The sequence below is a fragment of the Gorilla gorilla genome, chromosome 10, assembly GCF_029281585.2.
Source record: "Gorilla gorilla gorilla isolate KB3781 chromosome 10, NHGRI_mGorGor1-v2.1_pri, whole genome shotgun sequence".
Lineage (NCBI taxonomy): Eukaryota > Metazoa > Chordata > Mammalia > Primates > Hominidae > Gorilla > Gorilla gorilla.
The window spans coordinates 33862785-33887076 of NC_073234.2; the positions used below are offsets into that span (position 1 = coordinate 33862785).

Here is a 24292-nt window from a genome sequence, read left to right on the forward strand (position 1 = left end):
GACCTTAAACTTTTTATTTTTAAACATTTTTGGCATAAGCAATATTGCCTCTCCCAGGTTATGGCATCTTTTGAAAAGGATTTCTGTAAACCTTAAAAGAGAGTGGCCAGCTATTTTCTACAATCTTACAGACAGAGGCAATGGATAAAAACTACAATATTTAGGATTTACTGCTTCCTTATAGAGAAGGTCACTGACACAGAACTGAGTAACCTTCCACCCAAAACTTCGTAGTTCAGCCTTTTCCGTAGTTGTTTAAAGTTAAAGGGCATGTTAATTTCTCTTGTCATTTAAAGTGTCTGTGCCTGAAAATACAGGAATAGAATAATTGACCTCTCGTGTTCATCTCCAGCACTCTATGATTTCAATTCTGCAGTGTACAAAAACAAACTCTCTACACATCGAGTAAAAAGCCATGGATCTTGAACCAGATCTCACCAGGAGAACATGTAATCTTGGCAGGGATGCAGGGTTTGAATGAGGTATATTCTCCAAGGAAAATAATCACAACAGAATACACTGAGTTTTCTTAGCTTTTATGTTTTTTAGGATATAGTCACATGTTATCTCTGTGACTCTCCCCTGCTCGGTTTTATTTTGAGCAAGGAATCAAACTGAGTTTTTCCTGCTTGAACCAGAGAGAAGCAAATACTTTGCTCATGAGTGAACAAGTTCATTTCAATAGAATAAGGAATAAGAGTATTGTACGTACAAATTAACTAAACAATTCTGACAGTCCCTATAACTCCAACCGTAAAATATATTACTTCTTTAATTATTTTGGTAAAAAATTGTTGATTTTGTCTGTGTAAAATAACTTTTCTTTCTATCATGGATGTAGCAGTTGGGTAGTCATAGAGTTATATTTATGTACTAGATCAGGTTAAAAATACTTAAAAAAAACAAGTAGCCCAATATTCAAAGTGTATGAAAGTGCTGACAAACATTGATATTCAACATAGAAATACTCCATCAATCAACTCCCTATTCCGATGAATCCCATGTAGACTATAAAATGGTACATTACCACTGTGCTCAAAGCACTGTGAGAATCTGAGCAGTACACAATTCTGCAAAACATATCTTCAAGTTTTACATGTGCATGCCTGTATCTGCAGCTTTGTATTCACATGCATGCAACATGCATTTTCTTAGAGCTTCCAGTTAATTAATTATGTGGTCCATTTATTACTTGTTTGACATTTCAAAATCTCATCATAGGGATGAGTAGGAAAATTTTTCACTGCTACTCTTCTTAAAATGAAAAGAACCAAGTATCAATAGAGGATATTTTACCAGTGATACATCTTTAGTCCCTTGAGGTATTTTGTGTGTGTGTGTGTGTGTGTGTGTGTGTGTGTGTGTGTGTGTGTGTGTGTGTGTGTGTTTAAATGCTTTCCAGAAGTAAATAAGAGCTATTATTTCACACAAAATTTGTATTTCCTTTGAGAAAATAAAAGAGGTACTAGAAGACAAGTTGGCTTCTAATAATGACAAAGGAACAGGCCCTTACCTTAAAAAACTGCAAACTCATTCAACTAATTTTTAACTTTAATGTGTAGCAACAGAAAACATTGAATAAAAATAATTTGTTTTTTAGAGTATCTCTAACATAATACACATTGGACAGAGACGCAAAATTAGGCATGCAGAATAAAACACATCTATATATTTAAAAATCCTTTTTTTTTTTAAGTATTTAGTTCTCAGAATTATCTTTTAGTTCCTTGAATGCTAATCATTTTTCAGAGAAGGCAAAAACTAAAGACCAGTTAAGATTAAAAGAATCAATTAGAGAGAAGTTAAGGTGCAAATAAATTAGTCTTTTTTAATTCCATTTCAGTGTTTTAAGGGTGTAATAGAAAGTAAAATTGTCAAACATTTGTTGTTGCTCCATTATCTTGCAATGTTTTCTCACTTCGTCATGATTTATGCTTCCCATGTTCATGATAGGAGCAGACTTCCAGGCAGAGACAGAAGCTGACTTGGGAAGGCTATGAGATGTGGATGAACTAATATTTTTGTGCTAAGCACTTTCAAATGCATTGCCTCATTCTGTGTTCTATACAGCTCTATAGCTCTATAGAATTACCTTATTTTAAGATAAATAAATAAAAACTCAGCCTAATTAAGTAATTTGTAAGTTTGAGAGCTGGGATTTGAGTCCAGATATGCCTGAAAACAAAAAACCATGCTCTTGCCTTTACAATACCTTCCTCCAGGTAGTCCAGGGGAGGTGCTCGGAAAAAGACAGCACCCTTTGTGGTTTGTGACAGTGCGGGGATATTATCATTTGAAGGAAACAAGAAAAAGTTAGGCTTGATGTTTGAGTCTCCATATAGTACAGTCACTTACAAAAACTATTTCTAAAGGTATTTGTGCATATTTTAAGAAGTCAAAAGCATGTTCTTGAGAAAAGTGTGTGTTACAGAATTAAGAGGACTGAAAGGAGAAAAGATGTGTTATGAATTGAAATGAAGAAAGGCGGATCTCTTATTGATTCCTCACTCTTGGAATCTCATTAACTATCAGATGGAACTTGATGACTGTCAATGAATAAACAACATTTTCCCCATTCTAGGCTGTTAAACTGCCCAAAGCCACCAAATACAGATTAGTTTGAAATGCACTTATTGTTCCAGCTGGAGGTGGTTAAAAAATTAGCTTTACATACAAGAATTTTTTTCTCTCTCTTTCCTCCAGGCTGCTAAAAAATGCAGAAAATGAAGCTTATTTTAAAAGCTGGTATCAGAAGCTACTAGCTGCTCTCCAATTCTGTGCAGGTAAAGCCTTGAATGATGAGTTTTCCAAGGAGCAGAAACTTATCAAAATTCTGGGAGATATTGGGGAAAAAGTCAAGTCTGCCAGTGACCATCAAAGACAGGTTTGTTGAAATATTAATCTTCAGGTAGTAATGTTTTTAACTTTGGTTTAAATTAAGTTTTAATTTCATTGTTTACAAAGCAAATTCCTTGATTACACTTAAATAGAAGATACTTAAATCAATTACTTTAGTCAAGTTTTTTTCCCCACCTACTGTTCTTAAGTTAATGATAATGTCTATCACCAGGACATGGTTTTTTGACCTAAATAGCCATGTGACACACAGAGAGAACCTGAAAAGAAAAGACCAACGTATAGGCAGTTGGACTAAACAAGCTTGATAAACCAATCACGTCAATATGGCGGCACAATTCAGACTCATGGAGAAATACATGAGGAGACGTTTTAGGGCACGTTTTTGTTGTTGCTCAGCAAAGGACATTTTTCACGCAACAAATAAGATGAATTAAATGAAATAAATCAATGGCCTTAAGAATAGTAATACTTTTTATACTAAGATCTATGGATACTAGTCAAAATATGTGCCTCTTTCTCAGTGTTTATAATAATGGACCTGGCTATTATTTTTCTTGGAAGAATATTTGCTCTTTTTAATTATCTGCATCACTAGTTCCCTATACTGATATACACCATTAAGTAGTGTCTCTCAAGTTCAACACTCTAGATGCAGGGAGAGAGGGGACATTCTTTCATTGTATTAAGAATATTATTCAATAATAATTAACTACCTACTATAGACTAGGGGTTAAGGATAGAAAGATGACCAAAACATGAGTTTTGTCCTCAAGGGAACTCAGTTTCTCTCCACTTATAATCTAAAATCAACAAGAATTTTCAACAACATGATATAAAAATAGTAGTAGGCAAAGTGTCCCAGAATTCTTTCTCAGCCCAGGATTTTTCTTGCTGGAACTCACTTCATTTAGTAGAAGTGCCAGAAACTATGCTACTTCACCTTCCTGGGAGAAAATGGAAAATAAAAAAGCAAAAGTTTGGAATTAATTTTTAAATGGGAGATATATAGACTCCAGTACACAGAGGAGCCTTAAGGCATATAATAGGATAAGCAATGCAAAAAAAATTTCTATGATTTTTTAAATGTTACTACAAGTTCATTAATTATTTTGTAATGGTAGACAAAAAGTTGATGGCAAGTTAAATAAATTGATTTAAAATTTACAGAAGTTTGTGTGAAGGTTTGGTCTTTATCTCCTATGTTTTAAAATTCCTCACATGTTTAAGATATACGTTATAGCTAAATAATTCTGGTGCTTTTTTTGATCATTCGCTTCAAGTACCAGAGTGATATTGACATTATTCACTCAGGTAAATATATTTATCTTGCCTTGACTGGCTGCTTTTGTGATAACATGTCTTCACATAGGAAAATAGGAAGAGGAAAAGGAAGAGGTGGAAGAGGCATTTATAATTTCTCACAATTTAAGAAATAATAATTTCTCACAATTTAAGTTCCTAATGGCTACTTTTCTACTTAAAAAAGCACTAATTAAGTATAACTATATGAACTGGGAAGAGACTTTACTTAAACGAAGGGAGCAGAGATTCCTCTCCATGATATCTGCCAGGCAAACCCAAGTATAGATGAGGCAAAGGAGAACAACACACACAGAGGGCTGTAATGCAACTTTTCTCTCTACACTTTGCTCTTCTGGATTCTGGGAGCTGTGGATTCTATTATTTGCCAATAAGCCAGGAGTAAAAGCTAAGAAACTCTTGAGAGCTGAGTGAACATTATTAATATGATATCCTTGTCTTCTGCATTGGGCTCAAAAAGTTTCTTTTTTAATTTTCAATTTTAAAATGCACAAAAAAATTTTCTACCATAGTTACCTCGTGCTAACAAATAGTAAGTCTTTCTAATTTACTATAACACTTTTTTGTATCCATTAACTATTCCCCCTGCCCCCTGCTGCACTGACGACCCTTCTCAGCCTCTAGTAACCATCCTCCTACTCTCAGTCTCCATTAGTTCAATTGTTTTCAATTTTAACTGTCACAGATAAGTGAGAACATGTGATATTTGTCTTCCTGTGTCTGGCTTATTTCACGTAACATAACGACCTCCAGTTCCATCCATGTTGTTGCAAATGACAGGATCTCATTCCTTTTTATGGTTGGATAGTACTCCATCATGCATATGTGAAAGTGGACTAAAAGAAGCTTTGTTTTGTGATGAATTGTAATTATTTCCTATCTCTTTTGTCATAGGATGCACAATTTAAAGGTGTTGTTTGTGATATCTGAGCTGCCATGAGTATAGTGGAGTGTAGGAAGGAGTAAATAACAGAAATATACACATTGATGTCCAGTAAACTATTTGTTCCTACATATTATCATTTTTGACAGCATTATGCAATTGAATTTTTGTCACTGTTGTTACTACTGTACGTAATTTTTTTTTTGTAAAATGCACTATACTATTGAGTGTAATTTTGAGAGTCACAAACTCAGATTTCAGAAAATTATCAGAAAATGATCATGTTAATAATTACATAAAGCAGGGTTTCCAAATTGGCGGCCACGCAGGTCAAGTCCAACCCTTTTATGTTTTGTTTGAACAGTACAGTGCTTTGTTTGGTTTTTATTTTTAGTTGAATTTGAGGTCCTTTAGAAAGGGCATGCATGCTTTAGTTTCCCATTTCTCCAACATGCCCTATTGTCTTTAGCCCACTGTCTTCTCACGCCTGAATACATCACCTGCCTGACCCCAAAGTCATCCAAGTGTGTAACCCTGAATTCAAGAATTCATTTAATCAATAGAAGAAAATTATAACCTGAAGGAAAAGTCAAGTTCTTTACATTTTCTTAAATCCTTTTTCTAATGATTTTTCACAGGAGGTACTGAAGAAAGAAACTGGCAGACTAGAAGAGTTCTTTCAAGATGTAAATACTTGTCATCTTCCTCTGAACCCTGCCCTATGTATAAAAGGGATTGATCACGATGTAAGTCAACTTATTCCTCAGATTAATGGAATATTTCTGTTTTGTATAGTTTAGTTCATTGTATATGTTTGAAATGGCAAAAAGAATTCGTAAGTTGACATTGCAATTATTTTAACGAAAAAGTAACTGAATCCATTTACATTGTGTTTTCCCTTTGATACACTAAGACCAGTTGGGATCACATTGGCCTTATCATATGATTTGTTTATTTGGAAACAAACTATCCATCAGTTCAGTGAAAAAAAAAATAGAGGAACATAGAGGAACATATCGCTGGGTTAATTTCTTGACTCATTTAAAATTATTGATTTGGTGACCCCACACAGGCTGGGTATAATTTCATGGTTTATTTAGACTATGTGCATAACCATACCTAGTACACGAACATTAGTCATTAGCTACAACATTTCTATTTTGATTCGATTTAAAATTTATTGATTCTAATATGTCAGTGTGTCATATAGTTTGTGATTTTACTCACGCCTGGAAAGCCCATCTTGGCATTGTTAGACTCACAACTTCCTAAGCCTTCTCTTCCTAATCCTCTGTCATATGGTACCTCTTCAGTCACACTTCTCTGACTTAGAATCATTCTTTCTCCCTTGTTCCTGATAAGCTTTATTATCTTCCTTCTCAAAAGCCCAAGAGTACAAAGACACTAACAGAGAAAATTATGGATATGTTAGATTTAAAAGTGAAGAGGTTAAGCTATCATGCATGGACAATAAATGTTACCTAACTGAAGTCATAAGACAGTCAAGAAAACAAACCCAATAATTAGGTGAAAAATTAGACCATTATTACTGTGAATGTAAAATGTTTTGCTAAAAACTTGATACCATCATCTTTATCACTTTGCCACAAGTAAGACTCCCTGCAAATTTTTTGATATGCTTCATAAATATATTTTGAAACATAACAAAATAAGGCTTCAAATTCCTTAAACTGAGATATGTCTGTCTGGGCTGAAATCCAAATCATTACTAATTTTCAAAAAATTGCCCAACTTTTTCATCGTCAGCAGTATTCTTGTCTAATGCTGCGCATATGTAGGAACTCAGCATTTCAAAGACACTGTACCTTAATGTAGAAAGAACAACAGGGATCACTGAGTCCATGTATTTTTTGTTTGCTTGTTTTTGCTTTTGCTTTATTGGCTGCTTGTTTTAAAGGAGAAGAGTGTTTTTGTTTTTGTTTTTTTTTCACTTAAAATTACATATAAGTTTGGCATGTGCAGGTGCACCGGCTGGGCCAGGGGTCAGCTGCCCAGGAGTCACCGCCCCTAGTGCTGCAGGTGGGACCACACTCCTTCCCTATATAGCACCCTATGGTTAGCAGTACTTTTCCTGCAGAAGCTGTCCAAAGTAGAACCACTGTCTGGTTCCATTTGCTCTGACTAGCTATGCCAGGCACACGGTTGGGCACCTATAGGTACAACAATGAACAGGACAGACATGGCCAGGTGACACCATCTTGGGAAACATTTGAATCTATCCTCCAGTCCCATTGAACAAAGAAGTGAGAAACCTTACAGTTGAAATGAGTATGGAAAAGCTCTCTGTTTCAACAGAAACCTTATCAACTACTGGAGAATCCACACTAGGGAGAATCCTTATAAGCATGATGAATATAGCAAGGCCTTCATTCAAACTAAATGTCTTATTTGACATCAGAGCCTACACACTGAGGGTCATATAAAAAACTTATTTAAATGGAAGCAGTTTGGAGAAACCGTCTATGAGAGCTCTTAACTTGTTGACTATGAGAAAATTCATACCTTTTGAATGCAGTGTGACAAGGCATTTGGTCTGAGTAAATGTCTTATTCTGTGTCAGAGAGTTCACACCTGCCAAAAGCCCTATAAATATGATAAGCATGGAAATGTGTAGTCAAAACTCACGCCTCATTATACATCAGAGAATTCACACTGTTAAGAAACCCTACAAATATAATGGGTATGGGAAGATATTCAGTTATAGTGCCAGTCTTGTGGTACATCAGACAACCCATTGTGGGGAGAAATCTTATAAATGCAATGATAGTGTGAAAGCTGTTATATGATTGTGTGAGCCATTATAGTTCACAAGTGATTGTGCACCAGAGAGTTCACACTGGAAAGGAGCCCTGTGAATGCAGTGAGCATGGGAAAGCCTTTAATCAGCATTCTATCACTATCACCCAACTATACTGGGGAGAAGCACTCAGGTATGGCTCAATTCGTTTCTTAAAGCATGGCTCTCAAAGGCAAAGAGCAAGGGGCTCAGGTCTGAGCTAAACTGTCTTTATAAGACAAATTCTCAACCTTTGCCTCCCACCCTTACCCACAAACCATTAATCACAATGAACCATTCCCTATTTCCTTTTAAATCACTAAAGGATGGACCAAGTGGGAGAGTGGGAGGAACTGAATGCAATTCTTCCCCACTACTTAGGGAAAACAAGGACCAGGTATTTCATTTACTTACTGGTCTCTTTTTCAACTAATTTTTAGATCTCTGTCGTTAATGTGTGCTTCTCAAGGACAGAGATCCTATCTTCCTTTCTTCCAGCTTTTCTATCTTATTATACCATCTCCATAAAATCCTCCTCTAAGACTCTGATTAATTCTTCCATCCATGGGCATTCCAATCTACTTTATAACTATCACTCTAATCTAATATCTTATCATTTGCCTCTTTCTATCTAGAAAACCCTTGCTTCTGTCTATTTGCTAATCTATGTCCCTCAAAATCTTCAAGATCTAGTAAAACTCTGAAAATTTTTTTCTTAAAATGTGGCTTCATTCAATGATGATAAACTATCCTGTGAATTATTTTCAACTTAATATGTGTGTGTGTGTGTGTGTGTGTGGGTGGGTGTGGGTGTGTGTCTGTGTGTGTACAACCAAATTTAATAGGCTTTGTGAGGGTAGATGTAGTGTTTCTTTTTTAGCATATAATGTGCATACTAGTTGTTGAATACATATTTTTGACAATCACTCAAATATATACCACACATGAAAACCAAGATATGAAACAATAAAAGCAGAATGTCTCTGGGCGGTAGTTAAAAAGATAGGCTAAGCCTTGCCTTCAGCCTCCCTGAACTTGGGATAACTCAAACAGATTCCCCACATATTCAATGAGCAGAATTTAAAAACCACTGATCTACACTCATTTCTTGCCTCATACAGAATTTGCTAATTCAATACCATGATATATGGTCATGTGATCCCTAATTAGCTGACTTTTGCAACAGAATTTCATTGCTTAACAAGCATCCTCACCCATAAAACTATAAAACATCTATTTTTGTTTCTAGATAAAACATCTACATTTATCTATAAAATATCTATTTCTTAACTGACCTATCAACACAAATCTAACCCAATTTCTAACTAAACAATCCCTTGCTTACTGAATCAATTCGATTTTTCAAATTGAAAATAGAAAATATCTATTTTCCATCTCTTAAACTCTTGCTTATGATTCAGTAAGCAAGGGTTTGTGTTTAGTTAAGATATTGGGTTAGATTTGTGTTGATAGGTCAGTTAAGAAATAGATATTTTCTCTCAACTTCTAATTTCAGACTTCTTGTAGATAACGTTGTTCAAGCTGATCTTTCAACATGCATTGATGTCATATTTTAATAAGTTGATAAATTGAAAGCATAGAGTCTTCTTCCTTTCTTTATATTGAGTGAAGTCTTCAATGCCATCATGAACTCTCTAATAGCCTAAAGACATACAGCTTTTCAATGCTTAATTGTAAGAAAATAAGAGGAAAACAGGCAACTAGCAAAGTAGAGTGAAAAGTAGTCAACATCACAAAGCTGAAAATGCAAATGGAAGGTGTAATTACTGGAAATGAGAAGACAAAATATGTTGTACTACTATTTATAAAAACAAGAAAGTGTTCATTAACTAAAAGATAATGAAAAATGTAAGGATTTTTCAAAGTACCTGATTAGTGTCAGGCACTGTGAAAGGTATTTTATATCCATTAGTTCCTGAATCTATCACAAAGATGTATGAGGGAGAGGTTACTTTCTCCACTTTACAGCAAATTAGTTATAAAGCTTAGATTTGAACTCAAGTCTTTCTTAACTTTCTATCTATTTTTCCTTAAAGTATTCTGCAAGGTAGAAATAATGGAAAGGAAATAAAGTTTTTAAAATAAAATTTTAACTTTTATCTACTAACCAGCTAGCATAAGCCAATATTCATACACTGCTTAGTTCATTTAAACCTCAAACATATCACTACTGTTCACTGAGGAAAAAGCATGGTTGAAGATCTGTAATCTGTCAAAAAGCTGGCTCCTTGGTTTCAAAGTAAAGGCTCCAGTTGATAGACTAAAATTTTTAAAATTTGTATGTTTTTGTGTTCCAAAGTATAAAAATTATTCATATGTGTTACATTTGTTCATACAACAAAGTCTGCAAGGGGCTATGATTTTGGGGAAAAGGTTTGCTTTTTGGGGGTCGGGGGTTGATTTATTTTGCTCACTAGTTTTCCCTTTTTCTTTTCCTATAGGCATGTTCATATTTTACATCTAATGCTTTGCCATTGAAGATTACTTTCATCAATGCTAATCCGATGGGCAAAAACATCAGCATTATTTTTAAGGTATGGTAGCGCTCTTAAAACATGAATTGATTCCATACACAGAACTATCGATTTATTACTCACAAAAAGAAATTGTTGTGGCTGTTTTCCTCCAGCAACAACACATAGGTTTTTCAGTTATTTTAGAGTCTGCCTTTTTACAGGATTATATATAGTATGTGCCAAACTCCAATTGGCAATAAATCAAACATTACTGGCTCAAAGCCAGGGAGCCTTCAGTGCAAAACCTAAGAGAATATAATTCAGTAAATGAAGTGATATGATTGCTTTTAAGAGGCAGATAAAGTTGAATGTGAGGAAAGTTTTATTTTGGTCTAGATACTAAATTGGGATCAAAATTAACTGGAACTGAAATGACATAAGTTAATGTAACATTAAATTCTTGCCTGCTAGCACTTGTTCATTTTAGTAATGTGAGGTTTTTTTTTAATAAAAAAGTAAATATGGGACATTTCAGTCTTCATCATTAATCCCATTGGAAACACAGAGAAAAGGTAGTAACTGGTTTATAAGCACGTAGGAAAGAGGGAACAGAGAGGGAGATAAGGGTAAAAAGTAAGAATATGCCCATCTTCCAGTTTATTTGGCCAATTATTCAGCCAAGCCCGTGCAACAAGGTCTCAGAGTGAATCTTTGGTGAATTCTCGCTGTCTATTTTGGAGGATAATGAGTAGTGTGCCCACACTTTTGCTTTGTCATGTCACCTCAAGAGTTAGTGGTCCCACAATGCTGTACTTTTGATGAAGGGGAAAAAAGAAAACACAAAATCTTATCTTGGCAGGATTTTCCGTGTATAATTTAGAAAGTGTTTTCAAAACGAAAATTCTTATTTGTTTAAAAGGATAGAACTATCCTTCCCCTTTGGACATATGCAATCTCCTTAACCAATACATAACTATCACCACTTTATCATTTCTTATTATTATCAAAAATTATTTTCTCTGAAAACCTTTTAACTATCTTCAAAATAATTTGAGAAATCACTGATTTAAAGTCTAATCAATCATATGGATGCTATTTATACTCCTAGTCAAGAAGCTCTTGGTATTCTAACTGCATATCGGTGCATAAATTTATGACATATCAAATAATGTTTCACTTAGAGATCTCTCTGGCTAAGTTTGAAATTTGAATAAACATTCATCCAGCCTGTCTTTGCCAGACTTTGAGAAATCACACGTGGATAATAAATTGAAAATTATTATCAAGGAACAGCATTCCAAGCAGCACCTCTAATTTGATGGTTGAAGCTTCTGTAATTATTTAAAGGGAAGTTCTCATTTAAAAATTTTTTTTATCAGAAACACAAGGTAATTTTAGTGCTAACAAAACCATTAAAACCACTCTAAGTCAGGCTAGAAATGTATCCAAGAAGAAAAGTGACATGTACTGTATTTGACTGCTTTTAATGAAATTCAAGGAAAAACCCAGGGTCTATAATTTTGTTTTTAACAGGCTGGAGATGATCTTCGTCAGGATATGCTTGTTCTGCAGATTATTCAAGTGATGGACAATATTTGGCTGCAGGAAGGCTTGGATATGCAAATGATCATTTATAGATGTCTATCCACAGGAAAAGACCAAGGTCAGTATAGATTAGAAAGTGCGCTGGCTCACGTTATTTATTTCACACATTCACTAGTAATAGGCTACAAAACTTTCTCCAGCTTTCATTTTAAACTACAAGTTTGAAAATCCAAAGAACTATACACATTCTTCTTTTTTTAAAAGAATTATTTTCAAAAATGATAAGCCAACAGAATTTATATAAAGCATAATATGCTTTTAGGTATTAATTAGGACCTTCACATTACAAATGTTAACTGTGATTTTATTTTATGTGTCTTTAAGAGTGAGTTTCATTAATAACTTACTGTTATTTTTCTCATTTTCTAATATAAAGCCTACTCATTTTTAAAAGAATACAATTGTTACTTATTAACACAAAGTCTACACATTTTCAAGTGCTGAAAGGAGTTCTGGAAATTCTAAACACATTATAAACCTTAATTTAATTTCTAAAAGACTTTTGAGTAGATAAAATATCAACAGTCAATGTTGGCCACACATGTAAATATTGAACATATGTCAGCATTTCTTTTCCTTTATAAAAGCCAAGAAATCAATATGAAAACATAATTATACTTATGTACATTTTCAGTGAAAGTAATGTCAATAGACCACCCAAATTATTACTAAAACATCAGAGGTAGAATTGCACTTAATTACAATAATGCCAAATTAAAGAGACAACAGTATCTAAGATATCTTATAAATTTTTTTTACATATAACCATTGCCACTTAGAATTTTATTAAATTAATTGGTATGAATTATAGCAGATACATATGCATAAACAAAGGGATGAAATCATAGAACTGGAGAGGGGATCTAGACCACGTAGTCATTTTTTTTTTTTTTTTAATTCAAGCAGAGCTACAATTTAAACCTGTCATCACAAGAGAACTGTCATGCCATGGATCCTCACTGCCTGAGGTCCCACCAGCAGGCTCAATACCCCAGTCAACACTTGAGATTTTAGATGCTAAGTATGAAAACACCTCCAAATTCACTCGCCACTTAATACCTTACAATGACTGCATTACAGTCATACTAGCCAATTGATTTGATTCTGATAACAGGGCTCCTACTTCCATGCCAAGTGTCCCACTCTAAATACTTTCTAAATCTCTAGTTCCTACAACAGTCATTTATCCTTGCTACCATGAGATTGTTATTCCTTGCATCTTACCCTACTTTTCCTCAAGTAAGTAACCTAATGCTTTCCTATCCTAAAATGCTGAAATAGAATAATGCTACATAATCCAAGCTGAGATTTTTGATGTTACATGAATCACCTTTTCTCCAGATATTGAATAAATTACTGATCCCAGTGGAATTTTTAAATTTCATCTCATTTCTATTTATAATCATAGAATGTAACCAAGGCTGAATCTTTTAGTTAATAAAATAATTCAGCAGAAATAACTATAGACTTATCCAAAGTTGCAGATGTCGCAAGACAAAAGTTATTTTTCTTCTCTGTCCACCAACAACAACCTTCAATAGCTGTAAGATTTCAGAGGGCATTATACTGACAAACTAATTCTTCAAGAAAAATAGAGATCATTAAAACAAATATCATTTTTAGAAGATTAGGTTGCATTTTTAATCAGGTTCCAAGGCTTACTGAATACCTACTTTTCTCAAGAAATGTCACAACGTGAGATGGGAAATGCATGCTAAAATGAGCTAAATAGAGTTGTGCCCTTGAGAAGAGTAAACTCCAGTTTCCATGAAGTTTCCATGACTTTATCAACATTATTGTTGAGTATCATTCTCATGGTCACTTTGTATGTAATGTCCTAGGAGTTCTGAGAGAAATTTTCAGGGCAAATAAAAATTCATCAGGATTTATTTTATCATTGGTCCTCCAACTTTGAACATAAAAATTACATAGGGGGATGGAAAGAATAGATACAACCTACCCCCAACCCAAGTGCACTAAATCAGACTTCCCTGGAGGTGGAGGAGAGGCTCAAAGGTTGATTGCAAAAAGCTGCTCAGGTGTTTCTTATGCACCCTTGTCTGAAAGACACCGCCTCATATAACACCACCTTGAGTAATTTTATCCCTAAGAGCCTTGCTACTTAAAGTGTGAACCGGAGACCCACAGCACTGACATCACCTAGGAACTTGTTAGAAATGCAGAATCTCAGGCCGCGTCCCTGCCATACTCAATTAGAACATTTTAACAAAATCTCCAAACATATTAGTGCATTTTCACACTGCTATAAATACCTGTGAGAGGTGACAGCGTGCTGGCAGTCCTCACAGCCCTCGCTCGCTCTGGGGCCCTCCTCTGCCTGGGCTCCCACTTTGGCGGCACTTGAGGAGCCCTTCAGCCCGCCGCTGCTGTGTGGGAGCCCCTTTCTGGGCTGGCCAAGGCCGGAGCCGGCTCCCTCAGCTTGCGGGGAGTTATGGAGGGAGAGGCGCGGGCGGGAACCGGGCTGCGCCCAGTGCTTGCCGGCCGGCTGGAGTTCCAGGTGGGCGTGGGCTTGGCGGGCCCCGCACTCGGAGCGGCCGGGCGGCCCTGCGGGCCCGGGCAATGAGGAGCTTGGCACCTTGGCCAGCAGCGGCGGAGGGTGTGCTGGGTCCCCCAGCAGTGCCGGCCCACCAGCGCTGCGCTGGATTTCTCGCCGGCCTTAGCTGCCTTCCCGCGGGGCAAGGCTCGGGACCTGCAGCCAGCCATGCCTGAGCCTCCCCCACGCCTCCGTGTGCTCCTGTGCAGGCGGAGCCTCCCCTACGAGCGCGGCCCCCTGCTCCACGGCGCCGAGTCCCATCGACCACCCAAGGGCTGAGGAGTGTGGGCGCAGGGCGCAGGACTGGCAGGCGGCTCCACCTGCAGCCCCAATGCGAGATCCACTGGCTGACGCCAGCTGGGCTCCTGAGTCTGGTAGGGACGTGGAGAACCTTTACCTCTACCTCAGGGATTGTAAATACACCAATCCGCAGGCACTCTGTATCTGGCTCAAGGTTTGTAAACACACCAATCAGCACCCTGTGTCTGGCTCAGGGTTTGTGAATGCACCAATGGACACTCTATATCTAGCTACTCTGGTGGGGATGTGGAGAACCTTTTTTTTTTTTTTTTTTTTTTGAGATGGAGTCTCGCTGTGTCGCCCAGGCTGGAGTGCAATGGCACAATCTCAGCTCACTGCAAGCTGGGACGTGGAGAACCTTTATGTCTAGCTAAGGGATTGTAAATACACCAATCAGCACTCTGTATCTAGCTCGAGGTTTGTAAACACACCAATCAGTACCATGTGTCTAGCTCAGGGTTTGTGAATGCACCAATCAGCCTCCTGTCAAAACAGACCACTCGGCTCTACCAATCAGCAGGATGTGGGTGGAGCCAGATAAGAGAATAAAAGCAGGCTGCCCAAGCCAGCAGTGGCAACCCACTCGGGTCCCCTTCTGCACTGTGGAAGCTTTGTTCTCTTGCTCTTTGCAATAAATCTTGCTGCTGCTCACTCTTTGGGTCCACACTGCTTTTATGAGCTGTAACACTCACCCCGAAAGTCTGTAGCTTCACTCCTGAAACCAGCGAGACCACGAACCCACCGGGAGGAACGAACAACTCCAGACACACCACCTTAAGAGCTGTAACACTCACCGCCTAGGTCCGCAGCTTCACTCCTGAGCCAGCGAGACCAGGAACCCACCAGAAGGAAGAAACTCAGAACACATCCTAACATCAGAAAGAACAAACTCCAGACGCGCCACCTTAAGAGCTGTAACACTCACCGCGAGGGTCCGCGGCTTCATTCTTGAAGTCAGTGAGACCAGGAACCCAGCAATTCCGGACACACCTGGACTGGGTAATTAATAAAGGAAAGAGGTTAAATGGCTCACAGTTCCACATCGCTGGGGAGGCCTCAGGAAACTTACATTCATGGCGGAAGGTGAAGTGGAAGCAAGAGCCTTTTTCACAAGGTGGCAGGAAAAAAAGGGGGAGAATGGGGACCTGCTAAACATTAATAAAGCCATCAAATCTTGTGAGAACTCGCTCACTATCTTGAGAACAGCATGGGGGAAAACTGTCCACGTGATCTGATCACCTCCCACCAGGTCTCTCCTTCCACACGTGGGGATTATGGGGATTATAATTTGAGATGAGATTTGACTGGGGACACAGCTAAACCATACAACAGAGTTATTTGTTGCATTAAAATTTGAGAAATATTGCATTAAAGGACTATAAGAGTGAAACCACACATATTACTCTATGTACACAGACTTATGTTCGAAGAATTTAAACAGTGTATGATATATACTAGCTTAAAATGTATAAAATGTAATTTATGATTTCAATTAATGAGCAGAATTTAGCCACCATGATTTAGCCACAATTTAGCCACCTTGTACCTATAAATTAGGTACAAGGTTTTCTGGATAGTCAGCAATTCAAGGCTTGTGATCAGTGTCTTGGGATTTAGCAAACATTAACTCCCTAGATCAACGTAGTTGGAAAAGCAATTGACATTGCTGCAGCAAAGTATCGAAAAAGGTGGAATCATCTAAGTCCTAATTTTTGGCACGGTCAAAGGTAAGATGGCATTGAAACACTCAGCAACCATGTAGAAAGTGACTTTCTTCAGGAAGTATTAAATAGAGGAACTGGAAAAATGAGGAGGGAAATTTTCAGGATTAAAAAGCATCACCTACTGACATAAAATGTTTTAAATCTGCTATCTCCCTTAACACACATGAGAAAACCTGGGCAACAGCCAAATACTATTAGGAGAGAAGGGAGAAGTGTCATAATACTATGGATATTCCCAGGACCTGTCTCTGGGATGTGAAATTTCCTTCTGATCCACAAATGTAGATGCCCAATGATCACAACAGGACTATCAGATGTTAAGAGAAATTAAGGCTGCAAACTAGCTGTAGCTGACCGAATTCAGCACAGATAAATCTTTTGTTTATCACCACCATAATCTACTTTAATGTTGTTTAATTTGAATGCTTTTTAGGTAGATCATTAAATGGTCAATTTAAAAAACTCAACCATCTCTCTGTTCATATAGTTATATTTGTGTCCCTCGTCTCTCTGGGAATTTGAGTTTGCAACTCCTGCAATTGTCGAGACTATGGAAATCAGAAACTCTAGACTTTATTTTAATGACTTTATTTATAATACTGTACTTTGCGGGTTGTTTTGTAGACATTATCCCTGAGAGAGCTTTAAGTACTGGATCTAAATTGCTGTTCTGTACAGTATAAAAATCAGAAGGTTTGCAAATAGTTACATTCCAATAACCTTACGAGCACAGTAAAAAAAAGCCTTGATGGATATATGGCCAGCGGAGCAAAGTTCCTATTTAAGTTCAATCAATATATGCTCCCTTTAAAAAAAATTACTATTGTAGTTTCTCTTTAATGTTGACTGAGAAGGAAGGAGCAGGTGGCTCTCTAGATGTTCACTGCTGAGTTATTCTGTTCACTCCCGGAAATGTAACATTTAACTGTGAAGGTTTTTTTAACCCGAACATTGATTTTTATAATATATGTGCAATGTTTGTTATGGAGAGTGTATTTGGCTCCCTTAAATTGTAAATATATTTGTTATCCAAGCTTAAATGTCCTCACTTAAACTGTAAATGAGTGCACCAGCCATGTGATAATTAATTCACTACTCAGTGGGGTCTCTGTTCATCATCAAGATTGGCTTGCTACCATAGCTCTAGAAAAAATATTAAAGCTGCTTCTGATTAATCCGATCCAAACACAAGTAGCCTCATTGTTCTCCAGGATTTTGGGAAGAATTAGAAAGAGATGCATCTAGATAAGCCTCCTCCAGAAAAGAAGATTTGAAAAGGAAAGGGGTAATCCAGTAGTGCTGGAAGCTATTGTTGTTATATTTCCTAAGGCTCCCTCATCCTGTGATGAAGGAATTGTCTCTGTAATCTTTTTTTTTTCTCTACCAGGATTGGTGCAGATGGTACCTGATGCTGTGACCCTAGCAAAGATTCATCGCCATTCTGGACTGATAGGACCATTGAAAGAAAATACAATTAAAAAGTGGTTCAGTCAGCACAACCACTTAAAGGCAGATTATGAAAAGGTTTGTCCTGCTGCAGATCATTTTAAATAATGTACTTAAATAAGAATATGCTCTGGTTCATTAGATATTCTGATTTGTAGAGAAGTAAATTAAGTGCACTTTGAGTTCTAATTCAATCAGGCCAGTAATAATGACCCAGTTTAAATGATATATTAACTACATAAAAGTTTCTGTATTTTATTTAGTTTCTGGGTGAAATTCCTGGTTATCAATAAAGATTTTTTTTTTTTTGCTCAGCTGCCATCCTGACATCAATCTTACACCAGAAACAATAACCCTTGAAATTACCTCATTTAAGTAATCTCCAACTTCTATAAATATCCCTTCTTTTCTTTGCAATACATTTCTTCTGCCATTCCCCACTTTTTTTAATGGTTTGCAAAATGCAAAATAGAGTTTATGTATGTCATAATTTTACCAAATGTGCTGTTTTATTTGACTGCAAACACTTTTTCTCAATGTTTACTTCATTCTGGTATCTGGCTTGCAGTGTACAGTTGTGCAGGTTCTGCCCTGTATTAGGGATCTCGGCTAAGGAGATGAGTGTGGCTAGAACCAGTCCTTGGTCCACTTGCCAAGCTATGATCTAGTACAGCTGGGTCCACCCAGAGGAAGGAGCGCCTAAATGCTAATTCATGCAAAAATGCACCATTAGATTTGCTTGGTACTATCCTGTGCACTGAAATCCCCTTATTTTGAGAAATTCCTCAAACCTGGGTAAACTGGAATGATTGGTCACCCTACCTATGATAAAAAGGCCATGATAAAAAAGACCCCAGAGTTCATCTATTCCACACTTCCATAACATTGTGTTGGAGCAAAATACAAGCTTTACAGGCCAAATAATAAATAATTAGATAAAATTACCTTGAAGTCTACTTTTTAGCTGTTCCCAAAATTGTAACTTCAGTTTTGCATTAATCCTTGTGGTTACGTTGTTTCCAGATACATCGCTCTTCACAACCACCATATGAAGGACATATTTTATTATTTTCACTTTCTAAGTGAAGAACATTTGGATTGACAAATTAAGTGACCTGCTTAGGCATGTGGGAAACCTAGAACTAAGGCACCCTAGCATGTAGCCTGGTGACCTAGCCTTCACTACATCAAGGCAGCCCCTCCATGCTAGGAGACCCATAACCTTGTCCCAACCAGTCATTCCTGGTTACACCACCAAGTTGATGAAATGATGTATACCCAGGAGATCATTTTGGACGCAAAGTGTATTTTTGGAAAGAAACGTCTGCTCATTAGAGAAACATAAACACAAATTGACTTAATGATAATCTGCCTGCACCCACACAGGCATTCACTGATATATATGTACTATACCAAACAGCTTCAGACATCAACTACATTGATGACCTATTTGTAAAAATACACATAAAATGTTACAGATTTCTCAGTATAGCTTTCTCTGTATTCCAAAATTTCAAATATTCAACCATTGATATTTTAAAATTCCTCTGGGAATAGGCAATATTGGGCCATATTGTTCCTCCTTTTACTCTGAAAAAAAATCATTCAATATTGTATATTTGAGGTATCAAAAAATGACACTAGGAAACCTCTCTAGTGAACCAGTGAAAATTAGCTCCATCTGAATGAAGGAGATATTTTCCGCAGTTTCAGTGAAAACATTCATCTGTTAGGCTAAAGAACAATTGTTTCGTATTCTTCTGTAGCACATCAAGAATCAGCTGCTTAACTGTACCCTCCTGTCCACTGAGATGTAGAAATTTTTCCTGATTATGTAATTTTGCTTCTTATCATTTACTTTTTATGATTACCTCTGATGCTAATGCATTTGCTCATTTTTTGTTGTTATTTTTGCATGATTGTTTTTCAATGAATTAGGCCTTGAGGAACTTTTTCTACTCCTGTGCTGGCTGGTGTGTGGTAACATTCATCCTGGGAGTATGTGACCGTCACAATGATAATATCATGCTGACAAAGTCGGGCCACATGTTTCATATTGACTTTGGAAAATTCTTAGGTCATGCACAAACATTTGGAGGGATAAAAAGGTCAGTGCACAAATGTTTATTACAGTAATTAAGCAGTGTCCTAAGCAATATGTATAACATGTAATTTTATAGAAACCCTGCTGATGACTTGCTCCCATCTCTCAAATCCCCCAAGGTAATATAAACATGATAATATATCTAATAAGATTGAAGAAAAGTTTTAAAGTAGATTTTTAATGCAACAAATTTGATTTCCTCAAATTGGTAGTAGACTAAACTGGTCTTCCCCCATGAGAAGCAGCTAATCCTGTTTTAGTCTGTCATTTGAAGTAATATTGTTTGTTTCCTTATGAACCTTGAATGGACAATGAGGTATGAATTGATGATCTCAAAACATCTGCTATATTGCTCGTAGCAAATCATCACTGGTCTACACATATTAATACTAGCTTACTTCCCACACTGAACTAGCCTTACATCATTCCACAGATATTTAGGGAATACCTACTATTCAAGGATATAACAGTAAACAAGACAGACACAAACCCTGATCTCTTTCTAGTAGGGGTGACAGACGTTAAACAAGTTTACAAGCTAAGAAATGACATGAGAAAATGAGAAGTTATTTTAGAAAACTAAGGCAGAGAAATGGAATAGAAAGTAACTGGAGTGGGGATACTATTTTAAAGAGGCATCTCAGAAGACATGACAAAGAGCTGTGTCCGTATGACCACCTCATGGAGATCCATGAGAAGAAAATTCCAGGAAGAAAGAACAGCACATACAATAGCAGTGAGCACAGAAATGAGCATGGCATGTTCCAGTGACAAGAAGACCTGGAGTCTGGAAATGGGATGGAGAGGGGCGGGCAGTAGGAGGTAAGGGTGAAGAGTTTGGTGGAGGCCCAATCAGGTAGGGCACAGAGGGCATAGAGAGTGTGGCTTTTATTTTTTAAGTTCAGGAGAAACTTTTTGATTTTAGTGGTTTTCAAAAGCTTTCTTTGATACCTTGTGTAATGGAGACCAGTGAAGAGACTACTGCAGTAAAGTGAGACCAGTAAAGGTAGAAGTAGTAAAAACCGACAGATTCAGAATATATTTTGAAGACAGAGCCACAGGATCTGCTAATTGATTGGACGTTGGCTGTGATTAATGAACTGGAGGAGGGGCACAGAAGGTCGGAGAAGAAAAGAAAACATTCAAGGATGATGCCTAGATTGTTTTATCTTAGCAAATGACTGAATAATTATATTATTTACTGAAATAAGTAATACTGATAGATGAATAGGTTTTGTTTCATTTTCTTTAAGGCGAAAGTAAGGAAATCAGAAGTTGAACACCAAAAATCTTTAAAAATATATTTTATATGAAGGCAGAAATAGGATCAAGCCATTCCAAAGACTAATTAGTCACTTTCGCCTCAGAACAGCCCCTCAATATAAGAAATAATAATATTTCTTACAAGATAATGTGATCGAATTTATACCAGATGGCCATAACCTGGCATTAAAATGCCAACATAAACTACATGATATATACAAATGGATTATTTTACTTTTTGTTACTTTCAATACATTGCTTTCTTTAATAAACAGCCTCGAAAAATTTACCACATATTCATTCACTTCTTTTTCTTCTACTTTTGTTTTTTTGAGATGGAGTCTCATTCTGTCGCCCAGGCTAGAGTGCAGTGGCATGATCTTGGCTGACTGCAACCTCTACCTCCTGGGTTCAAGCGATTCTCCTGCCTCAGCCTCCCGAGTAGCTGGGACTACAGGAGTGTGCCACCATGCCTGGCTAATATTTGTATTTTTAGTAGAGATGGGGTTTTGCCATGTTGGCCAGGCTGGTCTCGAACTCCTGGCCTCAAGTGATCTCCTGCGTCGGCCTCCCAAAGTGTGGGGATTAGAGGTGTGAGCCACCGTGCCTGGCCTTCATTCGCTTCTTAAATGTCCACTGGGAATGGTCTGTGTGCCAAGGACTGTGATAAACATTGGAGATACAAAGATAATTAATATGCATTTACCATGAAAGTTAGGGATACTCTTTCAAGTACTGTGAATACAGACACATAAATGATTATTATAAAATGTTATAAGGGCAGAGATAGAGAAATGTACAGACCGTGAGAATGTCATAGAGGAGGGATACCTAGCTTATGAGGGACAAATGTCAATTAACATACTTGAGTGTATATAAAATTTATTCATGTAACAGTTTTTTTCCTGAACTCTACCTTTTTCTAAAAATTCAAAGATTCAGTTTGGACATCTTTTTTTTTAATTTTGATGTTTTGTACACTGGCAATTTGGAGTACCCTTATTCATTTATTCCACTTGCTTCTGTATTGTTCATGTGAGTGGTTTAAAATGAAAAAAGATATTTCAGCTCTACAGAAAAAGTTCCAGTTGGCAGACATAAAAAAGTAAAGAAAAGATTATTAAAACAGTATGGTAAGTTCATACACCACGGTCTGTAGAGAAGATCAAGCTCCAGTTTAGTTGCTTGTTGATGCTACAGCAGCTACTGCTACTTCTAGAGTTTGGCAATTTTAAACCTTTCTTAAGCAGCATCATAGGTCAATTAAAAATGTGCCCAGCATACAGCCACACTCATAATCGGTTCTTAATATTTTCTGCTGAATTAAGCAGCCAATAAACCAATCATCAACCATTCAATAATTATTGATAGGATGAATGAAAATGAAGTTGCCACTGTCTTCCTTTGAGAATATTAGTTATTAACCACCAGCTAAGGAGGCCAACTGCAGCTCCATGAGCCATATGGATTATTGTTTCTAAGATTTTATGTCCGCTGGTGGCTCCCATAAGGCTCATCGGCAGTGTCTCCTTGGATTACTTTCTCAATGCTGATACATTTGCCCTAAGTTTGTTTAATGGTAAAACTGAACTATACCTATTACACTATCTTTTGAATTGTAGGAAGCATCTAATATTTCTCCTCCTAAGCTCTTTCAGTTTCTGGAATTCACAGAACGTTGTTTTGTAGGACAGCTAACTTCTTCCATACTAGGTTCATTGTTTGTTCTTATTGTTTTTTAGGTACACAAAAGTCCTTTTACAAGTCTTATAGGTCCTGTAAGTAGGACCTTTGTATTCCCCTAGGATAAATGAACATGCTTATTTGTCCCACATTTATTATGTTATGGACGCCGTTTTTAGAGAGAAGCCTAGCCCACACCTAGTTTCTGTACACATACTCAGATGTATTAACCCACTTATGCCGGAGGTTGCAAATTTTTTTGTGAAAAATCAGACCTTAGCGACGACCTTGAGCAGTAGGATATAAATAACTCCCACAAGCTTAGCGTTCCAGTAATGGAACACTAGGCATAAATGAGTTTAATAACACCCCCCATAATATACAAAACCAGATTTATAAATCATGCCCTAGGACTGTCATAATGTCTCATAGTCTGACAAGATCATAAAATGCTCCAATACCAAACAACAATAACCCTAGGTCATAGTCTTTAAGTAAAATGCTGCACCCACTGGAAGCATAGAGTTTATATGTACAGATACACGTTTCTTCTATTGTCTATTTCTTAAAAACATGGAAGGGAAAAGCATTTGTATAACTTTTTATGGTTTACACAATATTATTATTATTATTATTGCTTTTTTATTTTTATTTATTTATTTTTTGAGATGGAGTCTCGCTCTGTCACCGAGGCTGGAGTGCAGTGGCACAATCTCAGCTCACTGAAATCTCCACCTCCCTGGTTCAAGCAATTCCCCTGCCTCAGCCTCCTGAGTAGCTGTAATTACATGCCACCACGCCTGGCTAATTTTTTTGTATTTTAGTAGAGACAGGGTTTCACTCTGTTGGCCAGACTGGTCTCGAACTCCCGACCTCAGGCAATTCGCCCACCTCGGCCTCTCAAAGTGCTGAGATTACAGGCGTGAGCCACCACACCCAGTTACAAAATATTGTTAACATATATTAACTAATTCATTGTGTATTAACTAACACAGCAAAGAGGTGATATTCTTATAAGAAGGATCTTGAGGAAAAAAACATTTCTCAGTGGGCTGCTTCCCTTTATACTCATGCTTACATCACCATTCCAGAACATCTCACACTAAGCATCTGTGTTACTCTCTTTAGGATATGTTACAGACATTGAGCTCTCCTGGCTCTTAAATTAAATTGAGTCAGCGAAGCCACTCTCTCATTTGGAATCTATGCTCAGGTGTCCCTGAACAATTCCTCTGAATTCAGTTGTCCAGGAATCTGGAAATTCTATTTCGACACTC

The 24292-nt window shown here is 37.0% G+C and overlaps 1 protein-coding gene across 1 annotated transcript in view; it reads left to right on the top strand.

Annotated features, from left to right (window-relative positions):
• PIK3C2G (phosphatidylinositol-4-phosphate 3-kinase catalytic subunit type 2 gamma) overlaps window positions 1–24292 on the top strand; it is a 364289-nt gene that overhangs the window by 202893 nt on the left and 137104 nt on the right. The window contains exons 18-23 of the mRNA XM_019039448.4: window positions 2704–2884; window positions 5701–5808; window positions 10322–10414; window positions 11870–11999; window positions 17907–18043; window positions 19904–20073. Coding sequence (XP_018894993.2) covers window positions 2704–2884; window positions 5701–5808; window positions 10322–10414; window positions 11870–11999; window positions 17907–18043; window positions 19904–20073 — 819 coding nt within the window. The remainder of the gene's footprint in view (window positions 1–2703; window positions 2885–5700; window positions 5809–10321; window positions 10415–11869; window positions 12000–17906; window positions 18044–19903; window positions 20074–24292) is intronic.